General features: G+C 42.5%; 1 protein-coding gene across 6 annotated transcripts in view; it reads right to left on the reverse strand.

The window, feature by feature from the left end:
- osbpl5 (oxysterol binding protein-like 5) overlaps positions 1 to 19,979 on the reverse strand; it is a 64,962-nt gene that overhangs the window by 9,733 nt on the left and 35,250 nt on the right. For 4 of the 6 annotated variants that reach the window (XM_039808813.1, XM_039808809.1, XM_039808808.1 and 1 more), the window contains 13 exons: positions 15,569 to 15,724; positions 15,237 to 15,310; positions 13,562 to 13,642; positions 12,274 to 12,375; positions 11,691 to 11,894; positions 10,919 to 11,003; positions 10,562 to 10,724; positions 6,226 to 6,439; positions 4,177 to 4,361; positions 3,878 to 3,959; positions 1,636 to 1,734; positions 716 to 812; positions 431 to 529 (listed from right to left, as the gene is read on the reverse strand). In XM_039808813.1, the coding sequence (XP_039664747.1) occupies positions 431 to 529; positions 716 to 812; positions 1,636 to 1,734; positions 3,878 to 3,959; positions 4,177 to 4,361; positions 6,226 to 6,439; positions 10,562 to 10,724; positions 10,919 to 11,003; positions 11,691 to 11,894; positions 12,274 to 12,375; positions 13,562 to 13,642; positions 15,237 to 15,310; positions 15,569 to 15,704 (1,621 nt within the window). In that variant the 5' untranslated portion in view covers positions 15,705 to 15,724. Of the gene's footprint in view, positions 1 to 430; positions 530 to 715; positions 813 to 1,635; positions 1,735 to 3,877; positions 3,960 to 4,176; positions 4,362 to 6,225; positions 6,440 to 10,561; positions 10,725 to 10,918; positions 11,004 to 11,690; positions 11,895 to 12,273; positions 12,376 to 13,561; positions 13,643 to 15,236; positions 15,311 to 15,568; positions 15,725 to 15,909; positions 16,061 to 18,808; positions 18,943 to 19,979 lie in introns of those variants that run through there. The other 2 variants (XM_039808811.1, XM_039808812.1) reach the window with 2 other exon arrangements.

Genomic DNA, 19,979 nt, shown 5'->3' on the forward strand with positions numbered 1-19,979 from the left:
TGCCTCCGAGAAACTAGATGATCTTCAGTTTTCTGAGCCACTCAACAATTTCCTGGTCTTCTAAGCGTCAGCTAATTGGGGATCCTTATAATAAACAAAATAAACAAAACAGTACTTAAAATATTCCAACCATGTAATTAGCTGCCAGATGGATCCAATAGTATTCAAGGGGACAGTGAAGGGGGCTGTTGCATTTTAAATGAACAATATTGCATTGTTATTAACAGAGCAGGATAAATAGGGACATCAACACCAAAAAGGACCTTCTGTCCCTCTTTCTGTCTTATCGATTTATGGCAATAAAAACCTCAAAACCACTGTTTTCTGATGAAAATGATGATGCAGTATTACGGACATTCTGGGAACCTACTGCCAATGTTAACATAGCAACAAGGACAGACTAATGAGTGATGATGATTAGGTCTATTACCTTTGCAGTGAGCGTACGGCATGGTGATGACATACTCCTCATCCCTGCCAAGGAAGAGCAGTCTGGCTTTGCCATCCAGAATAGCTGACAGAGAGTTACCTACAACAGTGAAGCAACTTGATTAAAGACACAATAACCAATTTTCCTTGTAGATCCGCCTTAAAAAGCTTATACTGACAGTCATTTGTTACGCCTCGAAGCAGAAAAGATATCCCGTTACATGTGTGTGTAAATGTGTATTGGTCACATTGGACATAAGATTACATATTTTATTATGCTGTGTACCATAGAACTTGGATTTGGCCAGGATGCTTCCACTGATAGAAAAACCATCCTTCCTATTGCAGACATAAAAGGCAGAGATGGGCGGATGGTGTGACACCTGTCAGAGGAAAGAAAGAGAAAGAGAGAGAGAGAGAGACAGACATTTGAGCAGCAGTGTAAGGAAAGAAATTCAACTGCCAAAGACAATGATGGTGCACTTCTACACCGCCATCATCGATTCCATCCTCACATCCTCCATCACCATCTGGTACGCTGCTATCACTGCCAAGGACAAGGGCAGACTGCAGCGTGTCATTCGGTCTGAAGACAAGGTGATTGGCTGCAATCTGCCGCCGCTGTACGCCACCAGGAATTTGAAGCGTGCCGGAAAGATTGTGGCTGATCCCTCCCACAAACTCTTTGAGTCGCTCCCCTCTGGCAGGAGGCTGAGGTCCATCAGGACCAAAACCTCACGCTATAAGAACCGTTTTTTCCCATCCGCCACTAGCCTTATCAACAAGGCCCGGAACCCACCCTCACACTCTCCACCTCTGGCTCTACATGCCACTGTACTTACTCTGCTGTACTGCTCTTTTTATTTTTAATACATACTGACTGTGTGTGTGTGTGTGTGTGTGTGTGTGTGTGTGTGTGTGTGTGTGTGTGTGTGTGTGTGTGTGTGTGTGTGTATATATATATAAAGTTTATATTCTAATACTTGATTTTCTTAAACTTCTTATATTTAGAGAATGTGTGACATGCACCTACAACACCAAAACAAATTCCTTGTATGTGTAAAAAGCTGTTTCTGATTCTGAAAGGAGGTGTCAGATACCCTCTGGCACAGGTCTGTGAGTGTTCAGAATTGTGCAAAATATATCAGAAACAGGGATGAATCGTGTCCCGGGCATATACACGTTCTAGCTGTAATCTGGTTTCACCTGTTCCGCTATGTAGAAAGTGCAGCTGTCGGTTTGAGGATGAAGCCAGCAGCAGCGAAACCTTTCCCCCAGGATTGGGTTGTAAGGCTTCTTCAGACCCTGGAAAATGCAAACACACATTAGTATTAACGTAATCATCTTATGAGACAAGGACACTTAGCCAATACCCGATGGTGAGGACCAATTACATTGCAGATGATTACTGGATCAAACTGGCCTCACCAATGACATTTCAACAGTTAAGTCACAGAAAATAAGCATCACCATGGAACACCTTAGGGCTGCACAATTAATCGAATTTTAATCACGATCAGGATTTTGGCTTCCCACGATCAAATTTGCGTGATCGAGCGATATTTAAAATGTGTCATTCCCTTCATAGAACAGTTTTTGCAAAGCCAATCTAGCGCTCCATAAACCACTGTCTGATCACGTCTCCATGAGCCAATCAGAGCTGTTCCCTGCCTGCACCGCGCAGCTTAGTTTCTAGATGTAGACAGTCACAGAGGACAGAGTAACGTGAGGAAAATTCCACAACAGGTAGCAGTCGGTCATCATAAGCCGGTCACAATGTTTACCAGTTTACCAGTAAACGCAACATTTTGTCCCGTCTGTGTTGTTTTTCAGACAACAGCAGTGACCAGTGCTAGTTTGTGTCTTTTAGCTCATAGCTTTAGCAGCAGACTGTTGGACGTCCCGCTGTTGGAATCCTACAGTGAAATACAGACACACTACACTGTTTAGCAGTCAGCATTTTAGCCGTGTTTAATCCAGTTACTACTGTGGCTAACGGTAGGCTAACGTTACCTGCTGTGTAACGTGTTATTAGTGTTTGCTAGCGTGACATGCAGTGATATTTATGTTGCCCCTTACGTGGGTTTCAGAGCATCAGAGCGTAACGCAGACATGTAAGTGGCAGTGTAATGAGCAGAAATCCGCGTAGCTATTTCGTCCGGTAGATACCAGGCATACCAGGCACCACATGCGCCGTTAACGTGAACAGAAAATTGCGTTGCCTGTATCTTTCACGGCAAACATGCATGTGTGGAAAGCGGTCGCACAACACCTGAAATGGCATACTCCTTCACAGTATCCTTCAATAAAGGAGGAATGTAGCACAATATGGATGTATTAGTAGGAATGTAGCACATTATGGATGTAAAAGCAGTTATAATTATGTGACAATAAAATTTGTTTTGGCTAAAATCAACAAGTAATCGTGATAATTAATTGTGATCTCAATATTGATCAAAATAATCGTGATGATCATTTTGGCCATAATCGTGCAGCCCTAGAACACCTCACTACTTGTCTGGACTCCAGGCAGAAAACCCTACAGTAGATTTCCTAATATTGATTACAGATTACAGAGGTTAACAAGTTTCTACCCATTTATCTCCAGGGAGCCTCCTAGAGGCAGTCAGCCCAAAAAAGTGTTGAGCAAGCCTAGCTTAATCTACAGGCGTTAGCTGCTGGCTCATGTTGGGTGTTTTGCTGCCACTGAGGAAATAAATTCCTACCGAGTGGAAACAAGTGGGAAGTGTCTCCTGACGTTTTTACTGCAGAAATCGACCCAGGACAGTCATTTGTCGAGCGGCCAAGAAATACAGTGTCACATAATGTCATGTTAGAAGGTGGGGAGTCTGAAAAAATGCTACAACTCAGAGAAAATCTCCCAGTGCTCCAAAGGCTACCACTTCCAAGAGCCAGAAAGGAGAGTGTGTGACTGAGAGCCGTTAGGGTTGATTCACACTCACATCAGTCTGTCCGGCGACTCGCTGAAAGGTTGTTCAACTTTTCGCTGCAGGCCGATGGTTTGTTTATCGGCACCACCCCGCGGGCAACACTGCTGCAGCCTAAATGCACTATACCCTTTCAGAATTATCGTCGGAATGCCCGAGGAGCACTGCAATCTATGTTTATCGGCGTTTTAAGCCCCCAACGTCTCCTTCCAGCCAGCGCTGCCTTACCCCATTGTCTATGTGAACACAGCCTTATTCAGCTTAAAGCTTTGACAATCACCAAACGGCTGAATCCTCTGGTTACTGCTGATCTTTGAGATGGTAAAATGGCATTTGAAAGGCAATTATTACTATATTTTATGATACTAATATGAGTTAATTTGAAAAATGAGTCTACTTTAAATATGCTACAGCTGTGTCCTTATCTTTAAAAAGTCAAAACAGGTTTTACATCTTATAATCAGGGTTGCCATCTGGTACAACGGTGAAAGAAATCTTACCTTAGGCTTCTTGTAGAAGCCAGACAAGTACCATCTCAACACCTGCTTGATCCGACCGTATGCACTCACCTCCAGTGCAGCTCTGTGGCAGGAAAGAGGGCGAAGGAGACAGACACAATCATGACAAGAAAAGCAGACAGATAATAGTTCCAGCCTTCATCTGACTTTGAAGGCAAATACTAAAATGTGCGCACTGTTATGGACACACACACACACACGTACGCACGTACGCACGCACGCACGCACGCACGCACGCACGCACGCACGCACGCAGAGTATAATGACTTTAAGTTACTGACTGTGAGAGCAGATCAGCGTGGTAGTAGTAGTCAGACAGCTTGTCCAGGAAAGAGCGAGGCTCCAGGATGAAGGTGGGCAGAACCACTTTGGACAGGTCCATGCCCGGCCGCAGCTGCTTCAGCAGGCTCCAGATCAGACCCTTGTTCTCCTCTGAGACAGTCTCCACCTGGGAGGCTTCCCCAGCCTGAAGTAACACATACAGACATGTTTTTACATTGTCTTGCTGCCTTTTGGGACATAAAACAAGGTAAACTCCACTGGCTCCAAAAAGAAGTCTGTTATGGGGGAAATTACTGTACTTCTGCCTTGATTTATTGCCTCAATAAACATTTTCCTAATGAGTTAATGGTCTAAATCGTTAGTTTCAAGTCTTCTTTAATACAGTATAATGTTCATTTTGTAAATTATGATCCTATTTATTTTAATATAGATGATAAAACCGGGGATGCTTTAGGGGCGTAGCTACATGCCGACCTGTCAATCATAATAGAGGCTTAGCAATGCGTATCCATGGCACTGTGTACATTTAAATACCCATGAACTTGTTTTTGGGTGTTGTCCATGTTTTTATCTTAAACTTTGACTCTCTCACTGTGTGTCAAAGTTAAATGGAACACTTAGGTCGCCAATAAATGCTTTGTTCAGTGTTCCGCTAACCAAGCTAGCTAGCGCTAGTGTTAGTTGGAAACTTAAAAGAAACCAGCTCTGTGTACTACCGTACATGCTGACGAACAGCACCAGTACCTGGAGGTCTGTGGTTACCTGCCAGTAACACTCTGCTAAAACGCTGGATTACTCTTGTCAGAAGGGTTGAAAATGGGCAACTTTCCCTCTTTAGGTGTTTAGCTTAGGGCAGCGCCATTGAAACCATACACAACTCTGGCTTTAACGCTTTAATTCTCCTCAGCTCCACCCTGTTGTCCAAATATGGTCACATCTGCCTCCAAAATACCAAGACGGCGATGCCCAAAATGCAACTCCTGGCTTCGAAACGGCAGTCCACAAACCAATTGGTGACGTCAACCGATGCTCCGTCCATTCTTTATATACAGTCCATGGGCTAAAATACGTTCTGGGATAGGAGAAAAAAAATGCTCTGGGTTGTTTGCATTTCTTTAAACCAATCACAATCGTCTTGGCCGGCGCTAAGTTTCAGACGCAGCTACAGGGGCTCTGCAAAAGGGTCTTGGGAGGAACATTTGCACCCCACAAAAGAAAACGCCACATATAAAAGGAAGTTAACTGTTTACACAATAAAGTAACATGAGCTATTTAAATTGGCTACATGGTTAAACGTAATTTGCTCTTACCAGTGTATCGCCGTTTGTACTTTATCCACAGCAATCCCACCAATCGGTCCCAAATGTCCCAGTTAGATAGTAAATGCCGTAAACATATTCTTTGTAAAGCTTTACAATCATTCCCCGAAAGAACCAAGCAGGCCTGCCTTGTTGCACAAATTTTCTTTAAAACGTATTTTCAGTATGCATGTATGTAGCTTGAATTTTGTTGTTTCCCGTAGCGTAGTCTCGCATTGTCAGACCTTACTCCCCAGCGCTGCGGAGGAGGGTCTAGCTAGTCCACACAGCTAAGCTCCGCACGGAGCCACGCAAAATAGCCTCGAGAAGGAACTTGTTTTGGTGAAACGTGTACGTTCAAAAGATGTTTTCGTTGTGCGAGAGAAAACTCTGATTCGACAGCTAGCTGTCTGGATTTACCCTGCAGAGCTCTAAGAAGCACTTAATAACCATAGTCCTCATAAATCGCTGAGTTTAAAATTCCAACACAAAGAAAGCGGAAGGAAAAGGACATTGTCCAAAAAGAGGTGCATCTGGCAGAATATCCGCAGGACTGGAGCAATCCTGGAAGTTGAACGTCGTGGACATAGACTGCCCATAGCGAAGGGATTACGAGAACGGCAACACACAGAGAGCGGAAGGTGAGGTGGCAAAACCTGACACCACGCGCCGGATATCAGGCTTTATCCTGGAAATGTACTACCGTTGATCCAGACTATAAATACTGTAACCATAAACTGAGCAACTCACCTCAGCCATCTCCTCTGTGCTCTGCTCTACATAGGCTGTGGCCTGTGGCCCGGGGGACAGGTCGTCCGATTGGTCCATGTCGCTCTCCTCTGTTAGCCTTCCACCGTTCTCATTGGCTGTAGTGTCCCAGTCATCATGAGCCTCGCGCTCCGATTTGTCTGAAAAGCCGTCATGCTCCATGTGGTGATTGCCGAGCAGCACAGTGTCATTTAACCTAACAGTAAGAGAGGAGAAGTGAACACCAAGGTTAGAATTGTATTAAGCAACCCTGATATTCCACCATTTTATTGCTACTGCATGTCCAGCTTAGACAAACCTCTTCTGGAAACGATATAATAAATTCCAGATAAAGAATAATCACAGGATTTAATGAGGTAGTAACCCTGTATAAAAGTGTGCGTGCTAATCTGTGTGGCTCTCAAAATAAATGTCAGGAGGTCATTACCAGGGATGATGTAAGCTGACCGTGATTAGACATTAAAGATGACTAACGTCACATGGCATTACAAACATCTTATTTGTGCTTCAAGCTTTGAAGATTGGCTCTCCAGTTAGGCAAAGAATAAACAGCTCAAAATGGCGCAGACTTCTGAGAGAAGCAGAAATGAAACTTCACGGCTCTAAAAGGCCTTTAAATGTGTATTGAATCTTTGATCAAATGGCATCCTCCTTCTCTGGCTATCCACTATAAAAACCTGGCAGACCTGGAGGGCCTTATGGATTAAGTCTGACCCGCCAACCAGACCAAATCACCTCATTCTGTGCTTATTTCTCATTTTCTTAAAAAGGAACACACCGACTTATTGGGACTTTAGCTTATTCACCGTAACCCCCAGAGTTAGATAAGTCGATACATACCCTTCTCATCTCCGTGCGTGTTGCAACTCTGTCTGACGCCCCCAGCGCTAGCTAAGCCTAGCACCGATCCTGGAGGTAATCGGTTCCAACTAGCCTACTGCTCCCAATATGTGACAAAATAACACCAACATGTTCCTATTTACATGTTGTGATTTGTACAGTCACAGGGTGTACAAATAACAAGGTCATATGAGACAAAGCTGTCTCCTAACCGTATACAAACTGGGAACTATATTCTCAGAAAGGCAAAGCACTGCTACTTGGGCGGAGTGATTTGCTCGCAGCACCTGAAGCCCTGTGGTGAGGAGCAGAGAGTTCGCTCAGAGTTGGAGTAACAGAGTCAACAATTACTAGATAGTAAAAGCATAGTGACCTTGTTATTTGTACACCATGTGACTATACAAATCACAACATGTAAACAGGAACATGTTGCTGTTATTTTGTCACTTATTCGGAGCAGTAGGCTAGATGGAGCCGGTTACCTGTTACGCTAGGCTTAGCTAGCGCTGGGTGCGTCAGACAGAGTTACAACACACACGGAGATGAGAATGGTATGTATCGACTTATCTAACTCTGGGGGTTACGGTGAATAAGCTAAAGTCCCAATAAGTCGGCGTGTTCCTTTAATGTGAATTTTCAAGGCTTGGAAACATCAAACCCAAACCTCAGATCTGTCAGCAAGAACTAAGAGAACAAAGTTGAAAAAAAAGAGGGAAACACAGTGAAGAAAGTCATGCATCAACTTGTAAATAGCCAAAGAAAGGAGAAGTGAGAATGAAAGAGGGAAAGAGGTAGGGGCAGGGTGAAATCGATAGCTAATAGGGAACATCATGGTACCAATCTTACAGCCATTTTGTAAGTCAGACAGTGGACATCTGTGCGTCACATTCAATGGGATACACAAGCAGACAGACACAGAAAGGAAAGCATGTCTTAATCATATGCATGGGATTCTAACAAATACAGTCAAATGTTAGAGCAGCAGAAGATAATTGTGGTGTGTCACAAGCTTTCAAAACCACATCCAGTGATGGGATTCTGCTCAAAGAACAATAAAAGGGAGTTCAATTTTCAAAATGCCCTTAGGGCTCGACAGGCGAGAACTGGCACATTCCTGCTCACTCTGTGTAACACTAACCGACCAGTTGTGTTATTTATTAACCCAAACACACCCTGGAACAGAGGCGGCTTTCCTTACCTCAAAGACATACAGCATGCAGACAAACTCTTCCTCAGGAATCAAAACACCACCACTGATGTTACCAGTAAATCCAAACACAGTGTGTCCTTTTCTCCTCTCCTCTGCTGTGCGTGCATTAGTGTTTTTCATATAATGACTAAAAGGTGCATTTTTGTTTCCTCGACTCCAGCACACCTGCTTCCTGAATGTGTGTGTGTGTGTGTGTGCCAGTGCATGCGTGTGTGTTTGTGTGCGGGCTTGCAACCGCTGCGGTGTTGCCGTCTCTTTCTGGGGCGGTGTATGGTTCTCATTCTACATCATCTTCCTGCTCCTCTGTCAGTCATGTGATTGTATGGCCTGCTGTGATTGGCTGGGAGAGGAGCAGGAGAGGAGGGAGAGCTGGGCTGGATGACCAGAGGGAGGGTACAGCCATGAAGGAGGGGAGGAGAGGGGGCAGGAAAAGGGATGTCTAATATAGACTGTAAACAGCACACTAACAGTGACGCACACTTTCAAGAGGAAATGGGAAAATAACTAGGATAGATAAGTACCAACATGTATGAAGAATGTAAGAAAGACAGAAACATTTGCATTTAAAGACTTGGTGTGGCTGATCAGTTATGGAGCTTTTTTGTTACACAACAGTACTTGTGTCAACAGTTAACAGATTGCAAAAGTGGAGCATGCAAACACACAAACATCCACATTATTTGCTTCCCTTGTAATTCTCCTCATCACATTCATTTGGTTCCACGTTCATTACAGGAACAACTACTTGTTCTACTTGCATTCACATTTCCTGTCAGCATTGTCACTATTTAGGCAACAATTTCAGCACTCTATACTACATTTAAAACCCTGCTAATAAAGCTCTATTTTAAATATTCTTATAGAAAAAAATAAATGTCAGCATAATATCATACTGACAAGTTTATAAGGCTTTAAAAACCTCAGCAGTTTGGAATACATTTCCACGCTCTTTAAAGACTCTTCTATGCTGCTAAGATATTTCATATTCTCTCCAGTGCCCAGTAAAGCAGATTTTAACCAGTTTCACAAGGTGCCACTTTATACACCCAACAAAGCAAAGGTGACTACCAGAAGTTTACTGGTTCCAATGTTCAAATGCATAAAAGATTATCACATGTGAGACACAAACTAGGGCAACATCACACTATGATTACACTGTCCCAGCACAATAGAATAGAATCACACTGCTCCTATGTAATCATATGTTGCCACAGGTCATCAATTAACAATGGCACAGCACAAAAAAAACACAGCTAATCTCTCAATCTCTCTTAATCTCTCTCTCTCTCACAAACGCATGAACACACATTCAGTATATATACACATAACATTAATGACCCATGTGGCACAGCTTTGTCAATAAAGCAAAAAAAAAAAAACAACAGTGACAGGCTAATTTTGGCAGAAACATATTCAATTTAGATTCCATTTGCAGGGTAATGGATTTTCTAGGGTAAGTTAGCTACAATAAGCAGAGTGGCTACCGTAGCTACCTCCCACAAGACGACAAGATCACATGGTTTTCAACAGAAGCCTAAATGTGAAGGTTTAACAATGGTCCAAAGCTGGTTGCCTGGGGAAACTGGGCAAACATTATAGGCTGATTATTAATAGCAGGATCACCTATTTTTCCTTCATGCTGTCCCTGTCTTTGTGGTTGATGTCACAGCATTGCACTCTTTACTGCTCATATACACAAGTATATATGACCGCCTTGATTATGTATACCTGCATCTAACTAATGGTTGGTATGGTTTCATGTTACTGCCTCTGGAACAGAGGAATGTCTATATAGATTAGTTTTTTTTTTAAAGCAACCTAGCTATAAATTCCAAGTATGAGTTACTGTGTAACTGTTAATTAAACTAACACAACAGCAAACAGGGAGTAGTTTCCTGAGACCAGCTTTTCATCCATTTTCTGGCACTGCATGATCTCAAATCACCCTTGTGCATGATAAAACGCTTAACAAAGAAATCAACATTTTACTAGGCTGGAGCACCCCATTGTTCTTCACCTGTTATTCTAAATTGATGACCAGAAACCGCAGAGACCATATTTTAAACCTACCATCTGGGAATTTCTGACCACATAAAGAAGACAGCATAAATGTGTTTGGCAGAAAACCAACACAGTCTTGTGTGTGAATTGGCAAGCGCAACAACTTGGAGTATGATTACAGGAAACATAAATCATCCAATAACAACAACTAATAAATGTAAGCTGGAGATAAATGATACGTGAGATACTTTCAGTGTCTGTACTTACTGTAGCAGCTCCGCATCAGTGAGCGCAGTAGACTGCAGCAGGTGGAGGATATGGGAGGACTCTGAAGACGTGCTGATGTCTCCTTCTTTCCCACCTTTGGGTGTCAGCTTGGAGAGACTGGAGCAGCTGAGAGCCAGCTCCAAGGCATCCATCCAGCACCGCCCTGGAGAAACAGACACATTTTAGAGACGCCTTCAATAAATTCTGCTCGTGAAAACAATTCATTAGAAACGCTAGAATTACTTGGACTGTTGTACCCTGTCTGCACATCAATTTGACCCTCGGCTAAAAATAAAGAAACCTGACCTAACCTAAGAATGTACAATTCCAAACAAAACAACCACACACAAGCCTAACCGTCAGACTCAGACGCTGCTCTGAAGATCAGGTAGTTGCTGGGTAGAGGCTGCGTGATGGAGCCGACGTTCTCTCCTTTGGGACCCTGAGCATATGGATGAAACGGTGAGTCACGCTTCACGCCATTTTAGTCATTTTATACCAACATATTCACATGGCTCTAAGCACAATGGAGCACTGAACAGGATAATTAGCACTTAAACATCTAAACTATTGGGTGAATACAAATAAAAGGTCAACTAAAAGCACAGACAAAACTGAGCGTTCATATGCACTACAAAATGAACAGAAATTATACCTAATTACATATCAAATTGCTTTTGTTTTAACCTTGCAGTGCAAGTAAACCGCTGATTTTTTCATTTGCCTTTGCTAAAACAAATTTTTAATAAAAACCCACAACAATAAAGCTCCCCTAAAAAAACATTACAGCTTCAATGCTAGTTAAACAAACTCATGTATGGCAATTCATTTCTAACTAGTAACTAGTAATTCAATTTGAATGCGCATTACTATTAGCCACAATGTTCTTTTTATACTACCATTAGGAGGCACCAAAGTCAGTGTTTATATAGACAAACCTCTGTCCTTGCATGTTGCAAAAAACTAATTCAGACTTAATTGATACTACTACTGTTGAAAAGTGTAGAATTATCCCAGTGTTGATTGAATAGTTTTATTTAGATCTTAGTCTGGCTGGCAATGATCACTGACGTCTTCTTGATCATCTGTTATTTATGAATTGCCAGTGAGCCTATAAAACTTGTCTGACCTTGACAGCCCAGATGGATTTGTCCAGTGGGTGGTAGAGCTTGAAGCAGAAGCCATCCTTTTTGGAGGGTCTCTCAATCAGCTTGCATGCGCTGAGCAGGATGGTTCCCACCCAGTGGTCCACTTTGGGGGTCTTATAGATCAAAAGGACTCCAGGCTTCAGGGCACACCAAAGCTTGGTCCAACTCTTCAAAGAGCCACGGATCTAAAGAAGGACAAGGAAAGAAATAGGATGGAATTTTAGTATCAGAACATAATGGGAACACAAAAAGGGTGTATATACTGTATGGTTGTTGATGTGATGTTATTGCACATAACAAGGAAGTACATGATTGAGATGCAAGGTGCAAAACAGGCTTTGTGTTTTGTGAACTGAACATAAACATGAATTCATTATGAGCTGTAGGTTAGTTCCATTGTTGCACAATTATTTGTAACAGTGAGTGTGCAAATTACAACTAGGAGGATAATTAGCAAAAGGCCTTAATGACAGATGATACAAAGTCTAAATAGTGTGACTGCAGAGATATTAATATTCTGCGTGTTAAGGTAACCACGCTGTCTAACAGACAACATCCCCACACCTTTAGCCAGTTGGACATAATGACAACACTGGGATCCTTTAGTGCGCTAAACAGTTCTTTAGCTGCCCGTTTCTTCTCTTGCCTGTAATTCTGCTTTTGGACCTGTGAAGCAGGAAAAAAAAAAAAAAATCACACATGAATGAGTCATCAGTCTTGCTGGTCACAGGACTGATTCAAGAGTACCAACACTAGGTGGAAGAAGAGTCAACCAAATGGTATCAATCACACTGTTGTCTTTGGGTACCGTTAACATTACTCACTGCTAATCATTTGAAACATACAAAAGATGGTCCAGCTTTGAATCTGGGAGCTCTGGCATCCTACACTAGGTCATCTGTCAAAAACTTGGGGGTTACTTTTGATTGCAGCATGAAATTTGACAAGGAGATCAGTAATGTTGTTAAAATGAGCTTTTTCCAGCTTCGTCTCCTGGCTAAAGTTAAGCCTTTCCTGAACAGGCATGATCTAGAAAAGGCAATCCATGCTCTTATCAGTTCAAGATTGGATTACTGGAATGCTCTTTATGTTGGTCTGAATCAAACCTCCATCTCACGTCTTCAACTTGTGCAAAATGCTGCGCTTGCGGCTTTACAAATACATCAAGACATCCGTACTTACCTCCCATTCTTTACACTCTACATTGGCTCCCTGTGCATTTTAGAATAGATTTTAAGATTTTATTGTTTGTTTTTAAGGCCCTTAATGGCCTGGCCCCGAAGTACTTATCCGAGATTTTAACCCTGCGTGAGCACAGCCGGTCTTTGCGGTCTTCTAACCAACTGGTTTTAGAAGTGCCTAGGTCAAAGTATAAACGTTGGGGTGATCAGGCTTTTGCAGTTGTTGTCCCGAGACTCTGGAACAAGTTACCCCCTGATATTCGCACTATCACAGATGTAGCTCTTTTTAGGTCCAAACTCAAAACGTATGTGTTCCGTCTGGCCTTTAATACGTAGCAGTGGTGTGACAATTTCATTCTTTTGTTTCTGTGTAACCTTTTCTGATTTTACTGTTTTCTATGTTCATTCTTTCTATTGTATGACATGTGTTTCTGATGTTAAGCACTTTGGATACCTGCTGGTTTTTGTAAAGTGCTATATAAATAAATTTTGATTGATTGATTGATACAAAAGGGTACATATTTAAAATACAAAAAAAAGGTTTTCAAACATTTATCTCACCAAGCTAAGACTGATATTGATAGTGAAGAGCTAAATCATATGCACTTCATATAATATTTACACACTGTAGCATAATAATGCTCAAAATTTAGCAAGGAAACGACATGTACCTTGAGAGACTCCTTCCGGGCCAGCTTCTCTGTGGGGGAGGAGCAGTCCTTCTCAACACCATTAAACATCCTGGACTCAGACTGGAGGGAGGAGGGAGGAGGGAGGAGGGAGGAGGGGAGAGAGTCAGTGAGGATTAAGATGAGGGTAAATAGAGATTGAGGGCGTTTTCACACATGAAAGTCCGAACCGAGGTCCGTACCAAGGTTCATGTTTTTGTTACATTGTATACATTTGATCCGGTAAGTTTTTGTTTCACACTGCAGTTTTGCAAGCGCACTACAGATCTATACGTGACAAAACTACGTCCTGCCGTCATCACATACGTGAGCTGCGTCTCCAGATACTTATAACTGATTGGTTTGTTGACGGGCTTCCCCGTCCTCTCGTATCCTCTCTCTGGGTCCGAGTTTAGGCTATTCAACTGACCGCTGCTCTCCCCTACTGCCGCGGCTCTTTTTGTTTTGTTGTGAGAAGCAAGACACGGGAACTTTCTTTCTGGAGCATTTATTCAGAGACAAACTAAAAAGTCCGAAAGTCCGGACCATGGCATTTTAAACAAACTTTTGGGATCACAGCCCTATTAGACGAACAACACCCAGCTAGCTCTTGTGATGTACTGCCACAAGAGTTGACTGACTTAACTCGCTTGAAAACCACATTGTTTAATTGTTTCCTTTGCCAAGTAGCTCATCTGATCAGCCACACGTTTGTATGAAGCAGGCAGGTGGCCCTTTCAGTCAGAAAGGCAACTAAGCGGGCAGTTCTGGTATTGTGACCACAAACCCACTAACTACATCCTTGTTTTAAACATCAAAGGGCACTGACTGTTTGATGGTCTCCACTGATCATAAGTAGAGATTAGAATCTCAGTGGTAAATGGTACTGGGATTTCACTAGGATATGTAATTACATAACCACTTGTTCTGTACGGAGTAAACCAATATGACTCACAATATTTTTTTGGTGCGCCCACACATGCGCTTAGTCTTATCTATTTGTGTTAAAAGAAGCCATTCTTAAAAGTGTAGTACACTGTTACAACCCTGTGTAAATGACAACATGCAAGGGTAAGGCTGCGCTCAGTCTCCTTTTGTCCCCTAAGAGCTTTCAGGGTGGAAGGGCAATAGGCAAGAGATGCAGCTGTGCCTGTAAATTATTCCACATATAAATAGGCGATATTGCGAGACGAAGCGACAAGAGGGAAGTAGACAAGATGAGATTACCCAGTTGCCATTGGAAACATTTATTGACCCCTCCTAATTAGTATTACTAAAGAATGGAAACAGATTGTTAGGACTAATACAACACAGGCAGCACCAGGACAATAAAGGTCTGGGTCCAATACATGGCTTGTGGTGCTAAAGACACAGTTCCCACTATGGCCCACAGCTTTTATAGGACTTAAATTTGTGCAGTGTCATGACCTAAAAATGTTATTAATTCCTAATTTGTTAGTGCTAATTTACTTACTAATACTTCTGGTTTCCATTTCAAATGCACTGAATGTTTAAACCAAGGTGGTAATCATCGCATATATTTAGTGAAAACAATTGTAGGTTGTCTACTCTTGTTTCAGGTTGCAAACACTGCAAGTTAGCATAGAATACAAAAGGAAAAGGGCTCAACTAATAAGTCAGTTAGAGTGAGCTGCCCAATCAGGAACTTTGTTCTTACCTTGCTGCCTGGTGATTGGGCAGGACTAAGTTCATTACTCAGCATGGAGAGACCGTTCCTGTCTGTGTCACTGCCTGGTGGGAACCCACAACACACAGACACATACACATACAAATGAACTCTGTAAATAAACCAGCTGACAGACAATTCAAGCATGGCAGCCTCAAAAGCACATAATAAGCAGCGGCTGAGGTTTGTTGATTTGTATGGAATAAGTACAGTACAGCACAATATCGCTTCCAACAATTCACAGAGACTGGCCCCATCAATGAAATATCATATTTGGTTATATTCAAATTTAATTTGACAGCTTTGACCTCCGGTCCATTTACCTGGGCTGAGGTTGTAGAGCTCGTCTTCTCCTCCATAAGACATGTTCCGGGTGAGAGTGCGGGGGTCAATTTTGGGTGGGGAGGTGGCGTTGGGGCACAGAGAAAACCTCCGATGGAACAAATTCTCCTCCTTCATCCTGACAACCTGCTCGTCCTCTGCAGGGGGAGAAGCGCAGAGGGAAGGGGACATTTGTAAAGGAAGGAGGAAACAGAGGAATGGAAGAAAGAAAATTCTGATTAGATTTTTTTGCATGCATGCATTTGTTCATCAAATATTAGGATTTAAAAACAGTACAAGTGATTAATCTTTGTAGCTCTTCGTCTTTTGAATATGATCTTACTTGTTGTCTCTTCCTGCGTCACTAACTCCGAGCTCCTCAACCCTCACTCCTTCTATTTGTGTATATCTATGGGTCTGTCTGGACCCCCGCCCTTTTTCTCATCTCTAACACTAACAAAGACCTACTGTACCAGAACATGTCAGCCTGTTCACATTATAGCACTGTGCGCATTGTGGTGATACGTGGGTGACAGTCAATTGTGCGTGTATACACAGAATTATATTATCAGTGCGTATCCACTCCACGAGACGTTCACTCCTACAAGAATAACCGTCGACCCACCACCATTGCCACTACTCCTCCATCCTCCCTGTCAGCCTGCATCAACCGGCTTCAAAAATTCTGAAATGGCTTTGCCTCCTAAATGCTGCTTCTTCAGACATTCCCTTGCTATCCACAAGGATCCCATCTACAAATGAGATGCACATCTCAGCACACAAAATGGGACAAATGCAACTACTGCAGATGTGGGCAGGATCAAACGGTGGCTCTGCAGTTTCATGTTGTTCATTTACAGCAGTGAGTGGATTAGTCATGTTTTTGGGCCACCATGCCCACATAAAGAAGACAAAGAAAATACACATATCAGCATAGTGTCTTCAAGTCTGCACGTACAGAGACAGAACTGTGTCAAGACTTAAATTTTTCTGTGAATCTCTGTGCTGTTAATAACACAATGACGTAGCCTCTCTTTGCCTGTTTTCTGTTCTCTCTCTCACTCTCTCTTGCCTTGTTTTCTCCTCTACTGAGCTCTCTAGCTATTGACAAGTGGCAAACTATTCAAAGCATGTTATTAACAACTGCTGAGGGTCACGGCTAGCCTAGAAATGTAGACGCAAATGTAATTTGCAGCCAGGGTCGTCTAGCAACTCTCCGTTGGCTTGCGAGCTGGAAAAACCGTAGTCTAGTCAGGCCAATCACATCGTGTATAGAGTCGGTGGGCGGGCTTAACATAATGACGGCAGAGTTGCGACAGTTCCGCGTGAATTCCCTGCTACTTGAAAACAAAGAAGATGTCTTTCGAATCGGCTTTGGCCGCGACTCTGGAAGACTTGGAGTTAAGCTTTTCTTTGAGAAAAGAACGGCACTGAAGTCATTCTTAAAAAAGGAAGTTTTGCCGACCGGATACGGCAAAAGTTTATCAACTAGCTTTGCTCTGGTTGGTTGTAGCGCTATCCTATTGCGTGCAGAGGGAATTTGAAAGACAACCGTTTATCCCGCCCCTCGGATTGAACCCTGCCAATGGTGAGTTCCCAGACCCAACATCTTGATGTGGGTCTGGCTTGTCAGGCTAGCTCACGGCTGTTTCCAGACAGATTTAAACATTATGCTTGTTCAAACGAGTGGAGAGCTGATCATAGCAAACCGGAGCTGACGGTAAAACATTGAGGTTAATGGAGCATAGCTGTCTGGACGGCCACACTGTTCTCTGCTCAGATCAATATAATCCCATTCATTTTCTTTCAATGCACAAACACATACAGTAGACAAGACCCTCTGACTCCCAGCCTACAGAGCAGTCTCGCCTACAAGACTGCAATTACAACATCCAAGAACAGTGTGTTACATAAAATCCATTCATAGAACATTTTCACAGCCTGATTCATCATTTAACTCTCCCACATTATTCAACTGTGATTATACTGGTGCATGAGGAAAGTGCTGTTTGTCAAAGTGTATTTACTGGTAGGTAGGGCTGCACAATTAATCATATTTTAAATCACAATCACGATTTTGGCTCCCCACGATCAAATTCGCGTGATCGAGCGATATTTAAGATGTGTCATTCCGTTCATAGAACGCTCCATATCAAAGTTTTTTTTTTTTTTGCAAATCCAATCTAACGCTCCGTAATCCACTGTCTGATCATGTGCCTCCATGAGCCAATCAGAGTTGTTCCCTGCACCGCACAGTTTAGTTTCCAGATGTAGACAGTCACAGAGGACAGAGTAACGTGAGGAACATTCCACAACAGATAGCAGTCGGTGATAAGGCTATAAACTATCTTAACAAAGAAGACAAAAAGAAAAAACTTAAGGTAGCAGAGGGCAAGGTCGAGGGGCTTGTCCCGAGAATCAGATCGTCATCCATCGTGTGGAAGTGACACAAAACAAGAACAGGTCATATGCAAAGAGTGCCGTGCAGTTGTGTTAGCGCCACAAAGCAACACAACGAACCTCTTTAATCCATTGAACGTGATCCCCTCGCGCAATTATTTTTTCCAAGGTGGCACTACCTGCGATGTACAGAAAACGCAGAGGGGAAATAGAGTACCAGCTTCCAAAAACCTGTAAACTAGTCTTTTCTGCATAGTTCTGCCTTGAAATGTTCTCATTTGGTTACATTCTGTTGTGGAATATTTTTATGGATTGTATATTTTGAGTTTTCTTCACATCCATTATGCAGGTACAATGCAAGTTTATATTTTGCTTCCTAAAATATATTTACACAATGTAAAATGAAAAATAGTGGCCTGTTGAAGTTTTGCTACATTTTCTTTATTGTTTTTATTTATTTTTATTTATTCTTTAAGGAGATGCACTGAATTTTGGTGAATAAGAGGACCTATTTTATTTTGATACATTAGCAGGAATGTCACAATATAGATGTGAAAGCAGTTATAATTAGCCTATGTGACAATACAATTTGTTTTGGTTAAAATCAACAAATAATTGTGATAATTAATTGTGATCTCAATATTGATCAAAATAATCGTGATTATCATTTTGGCCATAATCGTGCAGCCCTACTGGTAGGTGATAGAAGTAGAAACCTGTGGGTTGACTATAGCTTACTGGAAACCACATGTAGTGCTGGAGGAGTCCTGGTGCTTAACGAACTGTTCCCTCCCTCTACAAATACACATATGCACATATTAAAAATACACAAGCACACTCACATCCGTCCGTATACTTGTCACACCACTCCCTGCTTCCCTCCGTTTCACCCTGCCTCTGTGACTCATTCTCTCAGCCTCCTGACTCCCTTCTCATTTCGGATCTTGCAATCACATCTGTGCATTTCTTCCTCCTGCCCTCTGCTCCTTTGTCCTTTCAAAGAGGCAGCTAAGACCAAACAAGATATAAAAAGGGAAAAGGTATATTTATTCTTCCCGAAAAGGAGCCTTTTTTGTCCTTGTGAAGCAGGTCTATAAATAGCATGCTGAACCCTGAGTGCGGTGCAGGCTGCATGGAAAAGAGCATGACGCTTTAGCAAACAACAGGCTGCCAAACTGTATCAGGACGGACACACATGGAGAACTAATACCACTTACAGTGCAGGCCCTAGGGCAGGTCAAGATGTGGGCAGACATGGAGACTGACAGGACAAACCAATCACAGCTGCGGGGCGGAGATTTGCTGGGAGAAAGACTGTGTGTATGAGCACATTACAAAGTCTAGACTAAGCATGGGTGTGGAATCACACATGATTAATGTGTAATTGTGTGTGGGTCTGTCAGTTGAGCATGTATGGAGGCCATTCCAATAGTGTTTGTTGAATGACGTAAGCATAGAAAATGTGTGTGTGGATGACTGGATCTGCATACGTGGCTGTGAGTGTGTGTGTGTGTGTGTGTGCCTTGTTGCTGCAGAATGAAGGGAGGATTACACATGCACAGGATGTAGCGCCAAAGGAGAGAGAAAATGCTCCTCTCCAATCCCAGCAGCAGAGGAGGAGCGGACCGCGTTGAGTGAGCATTACACCAGCAGTTGTGCTGTGAGTTACAGTCTTGCTATATAAGAGGTCTATTTCATAAATTCAAACTCTAACCAATATGAATTGCCTAACTGCAAAACTGACAAAACACATTTTAAGTTGCAAGAAACAAGCATATACAGTATATAAAACTTCATTAAAACCACTGTTTTCATGTCCAAATATAAATCAAAACATTAGGCTACTGTATCCTCTGAGGTTACAGAGTTCAGTGTTGGCCTTTACAGAAGAAAGAGAAGATGCAGTATGTAAACTAGAGAAGGTGCCACTGTGATGGGACATTCAGATATATCAGCAGGGGCCATCATAAATACAGATGCATGGGAAATGAAAGTAATCTATGTGACCTGGCT

This window comes from Perca fluviatilis, chromosome 8, assembly GCF_010015445.1.
Source record: "Perca fluviatilis chromosome 8, GENO_Pfluv_1.0, whole genome shotgun sequence".
Taxonomy (NCBI): domain Eukaryota; kingdom Metazoa; phylum Chordata; class Actinopteri; order Perciformes; family Percidae; genus Perca; species Perca fluviatilis.